General features: G+C 42.7%; 1 protein-coding gene across 5 annotated transcripts in view; it reads right to left on the bottom strand.

Annotated features, from left to right (window-relative positions):
- LOC143286064 (inositol 1,4,5-trisphosphate-gated calcium channel ITPR3-like) overlaps positions 1-13,450 on the bottom strand; it is a 392,528-nt gene that overhangs the window by 54,893 nt on the left and 324,185 nt on the right. For 4 of the 5 annotated variants that reach the window (XM_076593622.1, XM_076593624.1, XM_076593623.1 and 1 more), the window contains 7 exons: positions 10,789-10,925; positions 9,283-9,350; positions 7,751-7,806; positions 3,321-3,398; positions 2,790-2,873; positions 1,069-1,307; positions 391-475 (listed from right to left, as the gene is read on the bottom strand). In XM_076593622.1, coding sequence (XP_076449737.1) covers positions 391-475; positions 1,069-1,307; positions 2,790-2,873; positions 3,321-3,398; positions 7,751-7,806; positions 9,283-9,350; positions 10,789-10,925 — 747 coding nt within the window. Of the gene's footprint in view, positions 1-390; positions 476-1,068; positions 1,308-2,789; positions 2,874-3,320; positions 3,399-6,402; positions 6,478-7,750; positions 7,807-9,282; positions 9,351-10,788; positions 10,926-13,450 lie in introns of all 5 variants that reach the window. The other variant, XM_076593621.1, reaches the window with a different exon arrangement.

Below are 13,450 nucleotides of genomic sequence, written 5' to 3'. Positions count from 1 at the left end.
AGGCGGGGGAGGGGAGGGGGGTGTTGGGGGTCAAGGCGGGGGAGGGGGGTTATTTGGGGTCAAGGCGGGGGAGGGGGGTTATTGGGGGTCAAGGCGGGGGAGGGGAGGGGGGTGTTGGGGGTCAAGGCGGGGGAGGGGAGGTCCTCTCCTTCCGCCGTTTAACCTTCCCAAACCCCAATGACAGACACACCTGTGTCAGAAAATCGCAATAAAGACTTCGTGTCTTTCCCAATGACACAACACCAAGTCGAAACAGGGCCTCGAACTCCTGTCACTGATGAACGGTGCAAGTCACTGTTGGTTTGCTTGATTTTTGTACTGCACATTAGCATATGCACAAATTAGCACAGATTGTGACCTCACCACACCACACAGGGACAAAGTCTGTACCTCAGCACAGGTGGCCAGCAGATCCACCAGGTTGATGAAGTAGGTCAGGTGTCCCTGCTCCGTCTGCTTGGTCAGTATGTTCTCCCTGCAGCCCGCACACACACACACACACACACACACACACACACACACACACACACACACACACATGCACACATACATATTTACATTCTTGTAACACACACACCTCCATTCAATTATCCCACCACAGACACATGAAAGAAGGAATTACGAAAATGTGCTGGCGCAAACATACATACATGCACACGTGTATCTTCCCCTTCACTGCTCCACACCTACCTCCTGTGCATACAATTGATGCAGCTACAGAAGGTACCCATATACGTGTCAGCCCACGTGCACACACACACACACACACACACACACACACACACACACACACACACACACACACACCACACTTACACAATCACACCCTCGTCTGAAAATCCTGAGGTGATCCAGAATGTAAGCAACTTTCTCGGATGTTCTTCTGCATGATGTAGGGACAAGTCATCTCCAGGACCTGCTTCCTCTTAATTCTTGTTACTCCCACCCCACCCACCCCAACCCCTACACACATACACAGACAGACAGACAGACAGACAGACACACACACACACACACACACACACACACACACACACCACACCACACACCACACACCCCCCCTCTCACCTGAAGTTCCTGGGTTGGTCCAGGACGTAGGCGGCCTTCTTGAAGTTCTGCATGATGTACTTCATGACGAGTGCCTGGTTCCGCTTGATGGTCAGGTCCAGCCCCTCCACCTTTACCAGCGCCCTCAGCAGCTCCAGGAACTCGGGGGCTGACTGCTGGCTCTCCGCGGCCTGCAGCACCATCCTCTGCACCTGGCGGGAATGCACCTTCAGGCACGTCGCCTGGTTCCCGATGAAGATCTGCAAACAGGGGCAGGGAAGGGGGAGGGAGGCCAGGGAGGGATGGGGTGGGGGTGGGGGAAGAATATTGGGTGTCAGTCAGGAAGGGAAAAGGCTGCTGACGACCAACGCGCGCGACAGCCCGAATGGTTGATTGAAAAAAAACTTGTTGTTGATGTAAAATATTTCTTTTTATTATATTTTAGACACATGATGCATTTTCAGCAGCAGCAGCAGCAGAAGAAGGAGAAGAAGAAGAAGAAGAAGTTTAAAGCAACCTGTGAAAGAAGCACCAATTTTGCTGTTTTATTTGTACTTTTTGTGTTTTTCAGTTGGAAACAGCAACACCTTGTTTTCTGTTTGGGTTTCATCCTTTAGAGTGATAAAAACACGACTGCAGACAGACGGAGATAGTTCTAGTCTGAATGGATAGACAGAGATAGAGAAGATTGAAGAAGAGCGAGACTGACGAAGAAAAAGAAGGAGGAGGAGAAGGAGGAGAAGGAGACGAAGAAGAAGAAAGGTGAGGGTGAAAATGACCAGCCATTGAGAAGATACAACGGTCCAGGTTGACATGAATGCGATATCTCCGAGCAAAAACGTGTTAGCAACGTCACAACCCATTAACTCACTCAGTACGGCCAGTCCTCTTTTCTCCTCTACACAGACACCTCGGATGTCCAGTGGGTGTCTGAATGACCCAACCTTTAGCTTCCGTCGTCAGAATTGTGGTATTCTTTGTCAACATTCACCTCTTCAGTATAAGAGCCTTCTGCTTGCAATAGTTTTAATGGTGGTAACTGGGGTGAAACGCTGTTAACGTCGTCTCTTTCGCCGTTCGTATGGAAAGAGTTAAGCAGGTTCCGCATCTCCGTTTGATATCAACCACCTGGAACACGGAGTAGCCAGGTGCACACGGAGTAGCTAGGGCCACAGCCAGGTCACACCTTACACCCACCTCCCTGAGGGCCACAGCCAGGTCACACCTTACACCCACCTCCCTGAGGGCCACAGCCAGGTCACACCTTACACCCACCTCTCTGAGGGCCACAGCCAGGTCACACCTTACACCCACCTCTTTGAGGGCCACAGCCAGGTCACACCTTACACCCACCTCTCTGAGGGCCACAGCCAGGTCACACCTTACACCCACCTCCCTGAGGGCCACAGCCAGGTCACACCTTACACCCACCTCTCTGAGGGCCACAGCCAGGTCACACCTTACACCCACCTCTTTGAGGGCCACAGCCAGGTCACACCTTACACCCACCTCTCTGAGGGCCACAGCCAGGTCACACCTTACACCCACCTCTCTGAGGGCCACAGCCAGGTCACACCTACACCCACCTCTTTGAGGGCCACAGCCAGGTCACACCTTACACCCACCTCCCTGAGGGCCACAGCCAGGTCACACCTTACACCCACCTCTTTGAGGGCCACAGCCAGGTCACACCTTACACCCACCTCTTTGAGGGCCACAGCCAGGTCACACCTTACACCCACCTCTTTGAGGGCCACAGCCAGGTCAGAGCGGACGATCTGCACGTCCAGCAGCTGGTCAAGGTTGTCAAACATCTTGTCCTGCACCTGTACGTCACAGAGTGTCAAGGTGACCTTCACCGTCATACTGTGTGTCAGGGTGACCTTCATCGTCAAAAAAAGTAACAACACCATCTCCCTCCCCCCACCACTCCCCCCAAAAAAACCCAATGTGTGTCAGGGTGACCTTCACCGTCACGAAGAAAACAATGTGAGTCAAGGAGACCTTCACCGTCACAAAAACTATGCACACACACACACACACACACACACACACACACACACACATATATATATATATATATATATATATATATATGATTACAATGTACAAACAATAACACACATACACACTCACGCACGCACACACACACACACACACGCGCGCGCGCGCACCAGAACTTGTTCCTCTTCGTCCTTCTGTCTGAATGCGCGCGCAAAACAAACAAAAAGACATGTCTTTAGTACTAATTTCACACAACAGTGTATATATACCTTGTGGTTTTCCCGAATGAGCAGCTTGAGGAGAAAGAGGGTCTTCCTGAACACAGTCTCCATGCCGGCGTACTGGTCCTGTGGGTCAGATCATGAGGTGATATCATCATCATCATCACCATCATCACGACCGCATCATCATCATCATTGTCATCAATTTTCGCTCAAATTAAAGCACATGATTATATATCTATATCTATATATATCAGAAAAAGCATGAGGTGTGTATATATGTGTGCATGCGGTGTGTCAGTATGTGTGGATGACGATGACGACGATATAATTATCATCATCTTCATAATTACCATTATCAACATTATTATCATTGTCATCATTTTACGCGCAATCTCATATACCTACAGCGGAGAAAATAATGATAGAAAAATCACAATAAACAAGCACACAATTATGCACGCGTCAAAGAAATCACTGCATTTCAAACATCGCCACACCAGACATGCACATGGGACTGAACGTGGAACGATTTGTTGGGTGGAGAAAGTATCTGCAGATACACGATCATCATGAATAATTTGTCTATTAACGAGAGAGGGGTAAAACTGAATCACTTTAAAAAAATCACTTCTGTGAAGGCTGACTTCTGAACAAAAGAACACACACACACACACACACACACACACACACACACACACACACACACAAATGCGCGTGTTACAAACAAGCATGCATATATGCTGGCGCGCCCTTATACAAGTCATGTTCAGAGAATCATTAAGAAAATAAACTAAAAATAAACAATTTGCATTGAAAGGAAAAACGACTCTTTACGTCTGGAGGTCCAGTTTTTCAATGGGTATAGTCATAAGATAACTCAAAACAGAATGGAAACAGAACAATAATCACTGAGATGTGATCCATTACACTCCCCTAATATAACCAGCCACGCATACTAATTCTCATACATAAATTCACACCATAAAGATCTGTACACCAAGCATATTTTGAATGTGTGTGTGTGTGTGTGTGTGTGTGTGTGTGTGTGTGTGTGTGTGTGTGTGTGTGTCAGTGCGTGAACCCGGGAATATATCAACAGAACAACAAAAAAAAGGTCAGGTAAATTATCTGACAGGCTCTTAGTTATATCCAAATGCAACCGATTTTCTCGGGTTTTTAATGGACAGACTATGCAAATTCACAAAAGACCATGTAAATTTACATTGGGTCATGCATGTTCACAAAGAACCGTGCAAATTCACAGTGGGCCCCGGGTATTCACAATTGGACATGGGGTATTCACAACGGGACATGGGTATTCACAATGGGACATGCAATTTCAAAAAGGACCACACAAATTCACGGTAGGTCATGCAAATGACAGCAGGTCATGCTAATGCGAATCGCATCATGCCAGTTGATAAACGATCACGCAAGTGGTTCACAAAGACACCCACACACACCCACACACACACACACACACACACACACACATCTATGAACACATGCGGACGACTACATTCACACCTACGCACATACATGCATGCGTTGCACGCGCATAATAAATGCAAGTTCAAAAACAGCATGCGTCTGTTAGCAAGAGAAAAAGGAGATGCCAGTAGGACAGTTCATCCAAGCAAGATAACCGTGTGGCGCAAACAGAAGTGACTGGAATGTGGAGAAGAAAGAAGTTCAGAGAAATCAGCTGTCATCTGCCAACAGCAGTTAACTCAGGGTTTGCTGAAGACAAAACTCTCCTTAACTGTTTGGAAAAAAATACAAGGTGATATTTCTGTCGAACACAGTTACATCCAACCCAGCACACACACACACACACACACACACACACACACACACACACACACACACACACACACACACACACATATATATATATATATATATATAATTTATTTTTAAGAGCATTGCATATGACCATGCAGGGAACAAGATGGAACATGACGTTTGGGAAAGCCGTCAAAGGCCATTGTGACTGGCCTATCTACACCAGTCCATCCTTATGTCATGTGTGTGCTCCAGATGACAGATTCTGCAGCCACTGATGGCAGAAAAGACAAAGCGGCTCTCCCTACTGTCCCGCATGATCGCTTCATGGGAGAACCGGCCTTCCATCTGAAAATGTTCGCCGCCTCGTGTGTCTTTACAACTACGTGTCTCAGTGACTCTGTCATATATCAGTGTATGCTGGTATATTACTGCATCGCTGGTACTTGACAAATAAACTGATAATCTGGGAGAAATAGATACAGAGAAAGAGATAGATAAATAGAGAGAGAAGAATAGGGAGAGAGAGAGAGAGAGAGAGAGAGAGAGAGAGAGAGAGAGAGAGAGAGAGAGGAGAGATGTGAAGCAGTTGGGTAATACAGACAGTATGGACAATTGTTAGTTACATGCAACAGTATTCAGCAAACGCATGCAACATGTTAGAATTGTGTTTTATAGTTAGCATTCCATCGCGGCCCAAGCTTCAGAAGAGACACATGCCAGGCAAAATACGCATCCAAAGCGACGCTTTCATTTGAAATAGAAAGAAAATATAACATCGTACAAAGTATAAGATGAGTTCAAAATGTGATAAATGTCAGAAAATACAAAATGAAAGGATGAAAAGCGAGAAAAATAAACATATCACATCTGAAAGAGACATCTGAACTACATGCACAAAAAAGATGTTTCATTTCTCTTTATTACATAATGTTAGTCAAACATTTGTTATGCAGTTAGTGATGATAAAAAGTCCATGACAGAATTTACACATTGAATTTTTCTACAATCAAGTTATATTAATTTCTAAATCGATTGACAGTGTGCTCATCGTTAGTAAATTGCTTCAGTGAAAAACGAACTCCTGACTAAACTAGTCAACGCCGTAACGACTGAACAGAAAACGATACACCGAACTTCGATCAAACACGGAAGACACAGAGAAGCGCAAAAGCCCTGGCGGTGCAAGGTAGGTACACCATGTACATATATACACATATATACACTAACAGCGCGCGCGGGCCACTACAGGATGCTGAGCACAGCATCGCTATGACACGGCTAGTGGAAACACGGATACTGACAGTGCCGGAGCAAAGAGGTGCCGGTGCAGCGCTATTACCAGTGGTATTGCATGGAAAGAAATAGAACCTCTATGCTGAGTTCTGTCCCCTCCCGGTTCCTCCTGGAAGTCAAACTATCACAGACAAGTCAGGCATCAGTTTGGTTAGACTGCTGCTGCTGCTGCTGCTGATGATGATGTTGCTGCTGAAGAAAGTGAGGAAGTGTGTGTGTGTGGGGGGGGGGGGGGGGGGGGGGGAGGGGAGCTAGTCTGGACAGAAAGCTGGGCCTAAAACAGTGTGGACAAGCTGTGTACACTTTTCTCGACTTGTTACATTCACTGAAACCTTTCACAGATAACGTGCTACGTTCCCCTCTGCAAAACAAAGCGCTCAACAAGTGCAACCAGAACGTGAATGAATACCATCATATCAGTAAAGGAATAAACAAAAGATAAAAAATAAAACAAAAAACGTATATACACAAATAAACAAGTATCCCACAAACCAGCCAGAAAAGCTAATCAGACAGTTCAGAAAAAAATAAAAAGAGAAATGCACAAATAAATGAAAAACAAAAAAAAGAAAAAAACTAAACAGAGGAATAATGAAAAACTAAATGCAAACAAGCAAACACAAAACTTTAACAGAAAGTCAACTCCTGCAACAACAACAGAACCAAGTAAATATACAAATGCTCAAATAACTAAAATAAACAGAAACAGACAAGTAATCAAACAAATAAACATACCAAACAGTCAAGAAAACAATACACAACTGTACAATTCACCAAACGAACCAAAAAATGTAAGCAAACAAACTCAACAGTCAAGTGAGTCAAACATAGAAACAGTTCCCCGCTGTGAACAAGCAAGAACAACGGAATTAATTCCAGAAGGAACAAGATCAGTGGCACAGTACACAGTGATAAAGCCGAAAGAGCCAAAGGCCAGGAAGAATTTCCATACGCATTCTAAAAGCTCTGCATAACCACAAATTATGCGACAGTTTTGTTATAGTTTATTTTTGTATTTGATTCAGGAGAGAAAGAAGAGAGAGAGAGAGAGAGAGAGAGAGAGAGACAGACAGACAGACAGACAGAGACAGACAGGCAGAGACAGAGAGACAGAGAGAGAGACAGACAGGGAAATGAGAAGAAGAAGTAAAACAAGTACAAGAAAAGAGAGAGAGAGAGGGAGAGAGAGAGACAGAGACAGAGACATAAACAGAGACAGGCAGGCAGAGACAGAGAGAGACAGACAGGGAAATGAGAAGAAGAAGAACAACAACAAAACAATGACAAGAAAAAAAAGTAAAACAAGTACAAGAAAAGAGAGAGAGGGGGGAGAGAGAGAGGGAGACAGAGAGAGAGAGAGAGAGAGAGAGAGAGAGAGAGAGAGAGAGACTTACAATCAGCTTTGATTCGATCTCTTGAGACAGAATGTCGAGCACAATGTTCAGTACACCTGCACACAAAATGCAGAAAGTGTGTTCACGTGAATGGCAAACTATCTACACAGGTACCGTGTCATCAAAACCTGTTCATCAGTATCTTGATACTGTCGCAAAAAAATGAAGTATTTGGAGCATTCTTCGAAAAGGGCAAAAACAGCAGTAACAAAAACCACCACCGAAATGACCCAGTGTAGACGTGCCATCCAATTTGTTCACTCCCTTCACAGTTCACCACAGTCATGTGGGCCACCTCTGATGTCCACAAAGTGACGTCCTGTATCACACATGTCAACATTCCAACTGTCTAGCTCCCAAGCTAAGCAATGATTATTGTCAGTTGGGGGAGAGGGGTGGGGGTGGGGGCTTAGCACACAGTGTTCAACATCCAGCCTGAGTTTTGCCTTTTCAGCTTCAGCTTCAAGGAAGAGTCAAAGCGTGAGGACTGGTGCAGTCATATACTGAACACCCCATCTGGTTATTTCTGACATGGAAGAGATAGGGGAGCAGATGCCTGATCCGTGCACTCCCAGCGGAATGGTCAGGCCTGGAGAGCCCAGGCACCAAATGCTGAACCACCCCACCCCTCCCAAAAACACATTGACCACTGTCTAAAATTATCAAACTGACCACACACTGACCACTGTCTAAAATGATCAAACTGACCACGCAGTGCGGGATACCCTGTGTTGAGGTCAGTGGGAGAGGCAGCCTCACACAGACCTGAAGATGTGAACTCTGAAAGCACCGTGTGGAAAACACTGACACCTGGGTTGTGTGACACGACGTGCACGGTGACTGGGAGATGGGGATGAGTGAGGGGGGAGATGAGGATGAGTGAGAGGGGAGATGAGGGATGAGTGAGGGGGGAGATGAGGGATGAGTGAGGGGGGAGATGAGGGATGAGTGAGGGGGAGATGAGGTATGAGTGAGGGGGGAGATGAGGGATGAGTGAGGGGGAGATGGGGGATGAGTGAGGGAGGCGATGGGGGATGAGTAAGGGGGGAGATGGGGGATAAGTGAGTGGGGAGATGAGGTATGAGTGAGGGAGGAGATGGGGGATGAGTGAGGGGGGAGATGGGGGATGAGTGAGGGGGGAGATGGGGGATAAGTGAGTGGGGAGATGAGGGATGAGTGAGTGGGGAGATGAGGTATGAGTGAGGGAGGAGATGGGGGATGAGTGAGGGGGGAGATGGGGGATAAGTGAGTGGGGAGATGAGGGATGAGTGAGGGAGGAGATGAGGGATGAGTGAGGGAGGAGATGGGGGATGAGTGAGGGGGGCGATGGGGATGAGTGAGGGAGGCGATGGGGGATGAGTGAGGGGGGAGATGGGGGATGAGTGAGGGGGGAGATGGGGGATGAGTGAGGGGGGAGATGGGGGATGAGTGAAGGGAAGGGCACTACCACTACCACAGAACGGGGACGAAAAGAAAGTGAGGTTTGAGTTGGAAGCTTGAGGAACCTTGTGCCAGCACAGAGCGGTACTCACCATGGCTAATCATGATGTTCTGGTTCATGTGGTGAGGCTCGTCCGGGGTTTTGGGAAGGTGGCAGAATCTGCAACACGAGAGAGAGAGACAGAGGGAGAGAGGGACAGAGAGAGAGAGAGAGAGAGAGAGAGAGAGAGAGAGAGAGAGAGAGAGAGAGAGAATGAATGAATGAATTTTCTTTAATGAGGGAAGTGGAATAAGCAAGGACATGCTTGTTTTCATCCGGTCCTCAGGGCAAAGAAATTCAACAAACAAACAAAACAAAATAAGAAATACAGTACTCTACTACTACTACTACTTTTAAGTAAATAAGATAAAATGAATAACAATACAAAGAAGAGAGAAAGAACAAAATGATGTCCTCGCAAGAAAGACAAATACAAATACTAAAACGGACACTTCACACACAAAAACGAGTACACTTGCATATGTATAAATATGTAACCATCCCTAATCATGATAACAACAACAATAATACTAATACTAATAATAGCAATAACAGTGCATGGTATTTTATTTAACATTACCTATGTTGCCTACACTCTCTATGTTAGAATAGCATTATATATAAAATATTGAATTTTTCAACAATTTTTCAAAAGAAATGGCACTTTCTGTTCTTGATTTTTTTAAAAAATAAACAGCTGTCACAAAAGAACTTTCACTTTGACTCGGATATCCTAATGCAGAAAGTGAGTTCAGGTAATAATAAACAAAAACCAAAAACCAAAACCAAAAACCAAAACTGAAGTACCTATAATAGTTTTGTAGTTATAGAGCTTTAATTTTTTTTGTTTGTCGGCCATTTTTAATCGTTTCCATGGCAACCGGTACATGAAGAGCGTATTCCTTTTACATTTCTGTGAATTCTGAGTGATACCAACAATATCCACCCAAAATAATAATCAGAATTTATAATAAAACTGTTTCGAAAATAGATGAAAATAGCTGCCATGTCTGGCCTTGAGTAGAATGGCATTGCCACTGGGGTTGAGAGAGAGAGAGAGAGAGAGAGAGTTTATACGTTTTGAAAGAGATAAAATGTATAAAACGGGTAAAAGCAATGTAGACAGTATGTGATCTACTGCCTTCACACTAAGGAGAACGAATGAGTTTCAAATGAATAAATTTTCTTTCATGAGGAAAATGGATAAGCAAAACACGCTGTTTTACATACAGTTCTTCTTCTTTTTCTTTTTCTTCCTTTTCTTATCTTATATGATGGTGATGATGATGACGACGACCACAACAACAACAACAGCAATAATAATAATAATAATAACATTAATAATAATGATAATATCATCATCATTATCATCATCATCATTATTATTATCATTATCATTAGTTGTAATAGTAGTAGTAGCTGTGTAATCGTTATTATTAGAATTATTATCATCATCAGCAGCATTACTTTTTCTTATCATTATCATAGTCATCATCATTATTATTATTACTATTATTATCATCATTATCAGTATTATCATCACCCTTCCAAAACTCACTCGCACAGCTCGTCCAGGACTTCACTCATCAGCGCCACCTGCTGGTCGTTGAGCTTGGCACGTGCTAACCGCCTGAGTGTGGGCAGTGACCTCTGAACCTCGCGGTGCACGCGCGCCGAGTCGTTGGTCAGCAGGACCTGGTGTGGACACAGTGCGGGGTACAGGACACACACACACACACACACACACACACACACACACACACACACACGTTTCAAGTTTCAAGTTTAAATTATCCTTATCCTTTCACTCCTATTGGGGAATGGTATGGAGGATTACTGCAAAATGATGCTTTCATGCCCAGAACAAACATTTCCAAATACACAGCAATGTCACATAAAAGTTGAGAAAACACAAATGTCTTTTAACTCCAAAAGTGTAACTGGGCAACATTTGCAAATCTAATCATCTTACTTACAGCTAAAATGACTTTTTTGCCTCCTTTGAGCATATTACAAAAAACTAAAACCGATTTTGGAGACAAATATTTGTTAGGAACATATCTATTTCGTAACTGATCATAATTGGGACATTCCATTATAAAATGAAACTCATCACCAATCACAGACATGTAACAAACCTTACAAAGCCGTAACTCTCGTGATATGTCTTTATGTCTCCCTGTTTCTATTTCCAGCTTATGATTACTACTTCGAAATCTGAAGAAGCTGATAACGTAATTATCAGGCATTGGACATATATTTTTCTCTACCAAATCCAGTTTTGAAATTTCGATAAAACAATGCCTTATATTTTCTCTACCAAATCCACTTTTGAAATTCCGATAAAACAATGCCTTATATTTTCGCTACCAAATCCACTTTTGAAATTTCGATAAAACAAACATTTACTACTCGCCTCTAGAGCATGTCTCTAAAGCAATGTTGACATTCTTGCAGGAAGATTCCCTTTCTGAGAAGAATTGAGCATCCTAAACACAGTCATACCCTGTTTCTATTAAAATTTGTCTGATACAACTCATCCATTTTGAAGAATAAATACCATTTCCATAAACAATTTGGGTCATAGTATTCCTGTTCAGTTTGAAAATACCATTTCCATAAACAATTTGGGTCATAGTATTCCTGTTCAGTTTGAACAAGCGATTCAAAAATTTCAATTCTAAATTTTCAAATATATCTACATTTTCCTAACCCCATATTTCTGCACCATACAACAAAATAGGAACAGTCATAGATTGGTACATGTCCAGAATGATATGTAAAGGTAAATCTTGATTTCTGGCTGACTGAAGTAAAGAAAACATAGCTTTATGAGCCTGTTCATAAATCATTTTTTTAGTTTTGTAAAACGTTCCGTTTCTACTGAATTCGATACCAACATATTTAAAAGAATCGACAACATCCAATCATGCATCACCAAACTTAAAAACAGGATTGATCTTGTTTGTAGAATTAACTATCATTACTTTAGTTTTCTTTACATTAACCTCTAGCTTCCATTTTAAACAATATTTGTGAAAAACGTTGAGGGACTGTTGTAATCCTTCTTTCGTCTCCAGAAGTAAAATTGTGTCATCTGTATACAAGAGTACGAATAATCGCATGTAACTATCTAAGTCTGAAATGTTAACATTCAATAAAAGATCAACAGATGGACTCTTATGCTCAGTCAAATACAACTCTAAATCATTGAGATACAAAAAAAAGCAAAGGCGAGAGATTTTCTCCTTGTCGTACACCCTTACAAATGTTAAAGAATTCAGATTTTTCACAATTTAAAAACACACATGACTTAATTCTATCAGACATGTTCATTATGACACGCAAAATTTTACCATTCACGCCTTCATGAACAAGTTTTGCTATAACCCACTTCTCCAAACTGAATCAAAGGTTTTTTTTAAATCTACAAAAGCACAGTAAAGTTTTTTCTTTTTCATGGAGAAAATATCAATTAGTGATTTCAAAACAAACATTTGATCTAATGAAGAATGGGACTGTCTAAATCCTGCTTGGGTCCCTGAAAGTATATTGTTTACATTGCTATAATCAGTCAGTCTAGCATTTAACACTGTAGTGAATAGTTTTCCAACACAGCTGAGCAAAGTTATTCCCATATAATTATCACAGTCAAGTGTACCACCTTTGCCTTTATACAATAGCAATATCAAGCCGGATACCCATTTTTCAGGTACAACACCTTCGTCCAGTGTCTTGTTAAATAATTTACAATATGTTTCTGTCAGCAAAGGAACGCTGTTAATGATATATTCATTATGTCTTCACCTGCACTTTTGCCTTTCTTCAGTCTTTGATGGCTGAAGTAATTTCATCTTCGGTAATACATGCATTTAAAATATCATCATTGTTCTCTAAATTGATAATATGCATTGTCGTTGTACTGTCAATATGTTCATTATCATTAACGTTGAGGTTGCTGAAATGGTGAAACATGTCTTCTAAATTTATGGGGCATGATGTTTTCTTTTTCTTTTTAATTCTATTCCATAGTTCTCTTGAATTGCTTTTGCGTAAACTTCGTAGTTCTCTGTGCCATTTTTTTCTCCACGACTTTTCTGCTTTCTTTAAAACGGACTTGTAATTTTTGCTGACTCTTTCGATCGTGTCTCTATTTTCACTAGAATCTCTTTTTTTAAAACTCTGTGTTTAGCTTTAAAATATTCTGATCAGCTTCGTTT

Source organism: Babylonia areolata, chromosome 9, assembly GCF_041734735.1.
Source record: "Babylonia areolata isolate BAREFJ2019XMU chromosome 9, ASM4173473v1, whole genome shotgun sequence".
In the NCBI taxonomy this organism is placed as follows: Eukaryota; Metazoa; Mollusca; class Gastropoda; order Neogastropoda; family Buccinidae; genus Babylonia; species Babylonia areolata.
Note: the sequence above shows the minus strand (reverse complement) of the source record. Positions and strands in the feature narration are given on the sequence as shown.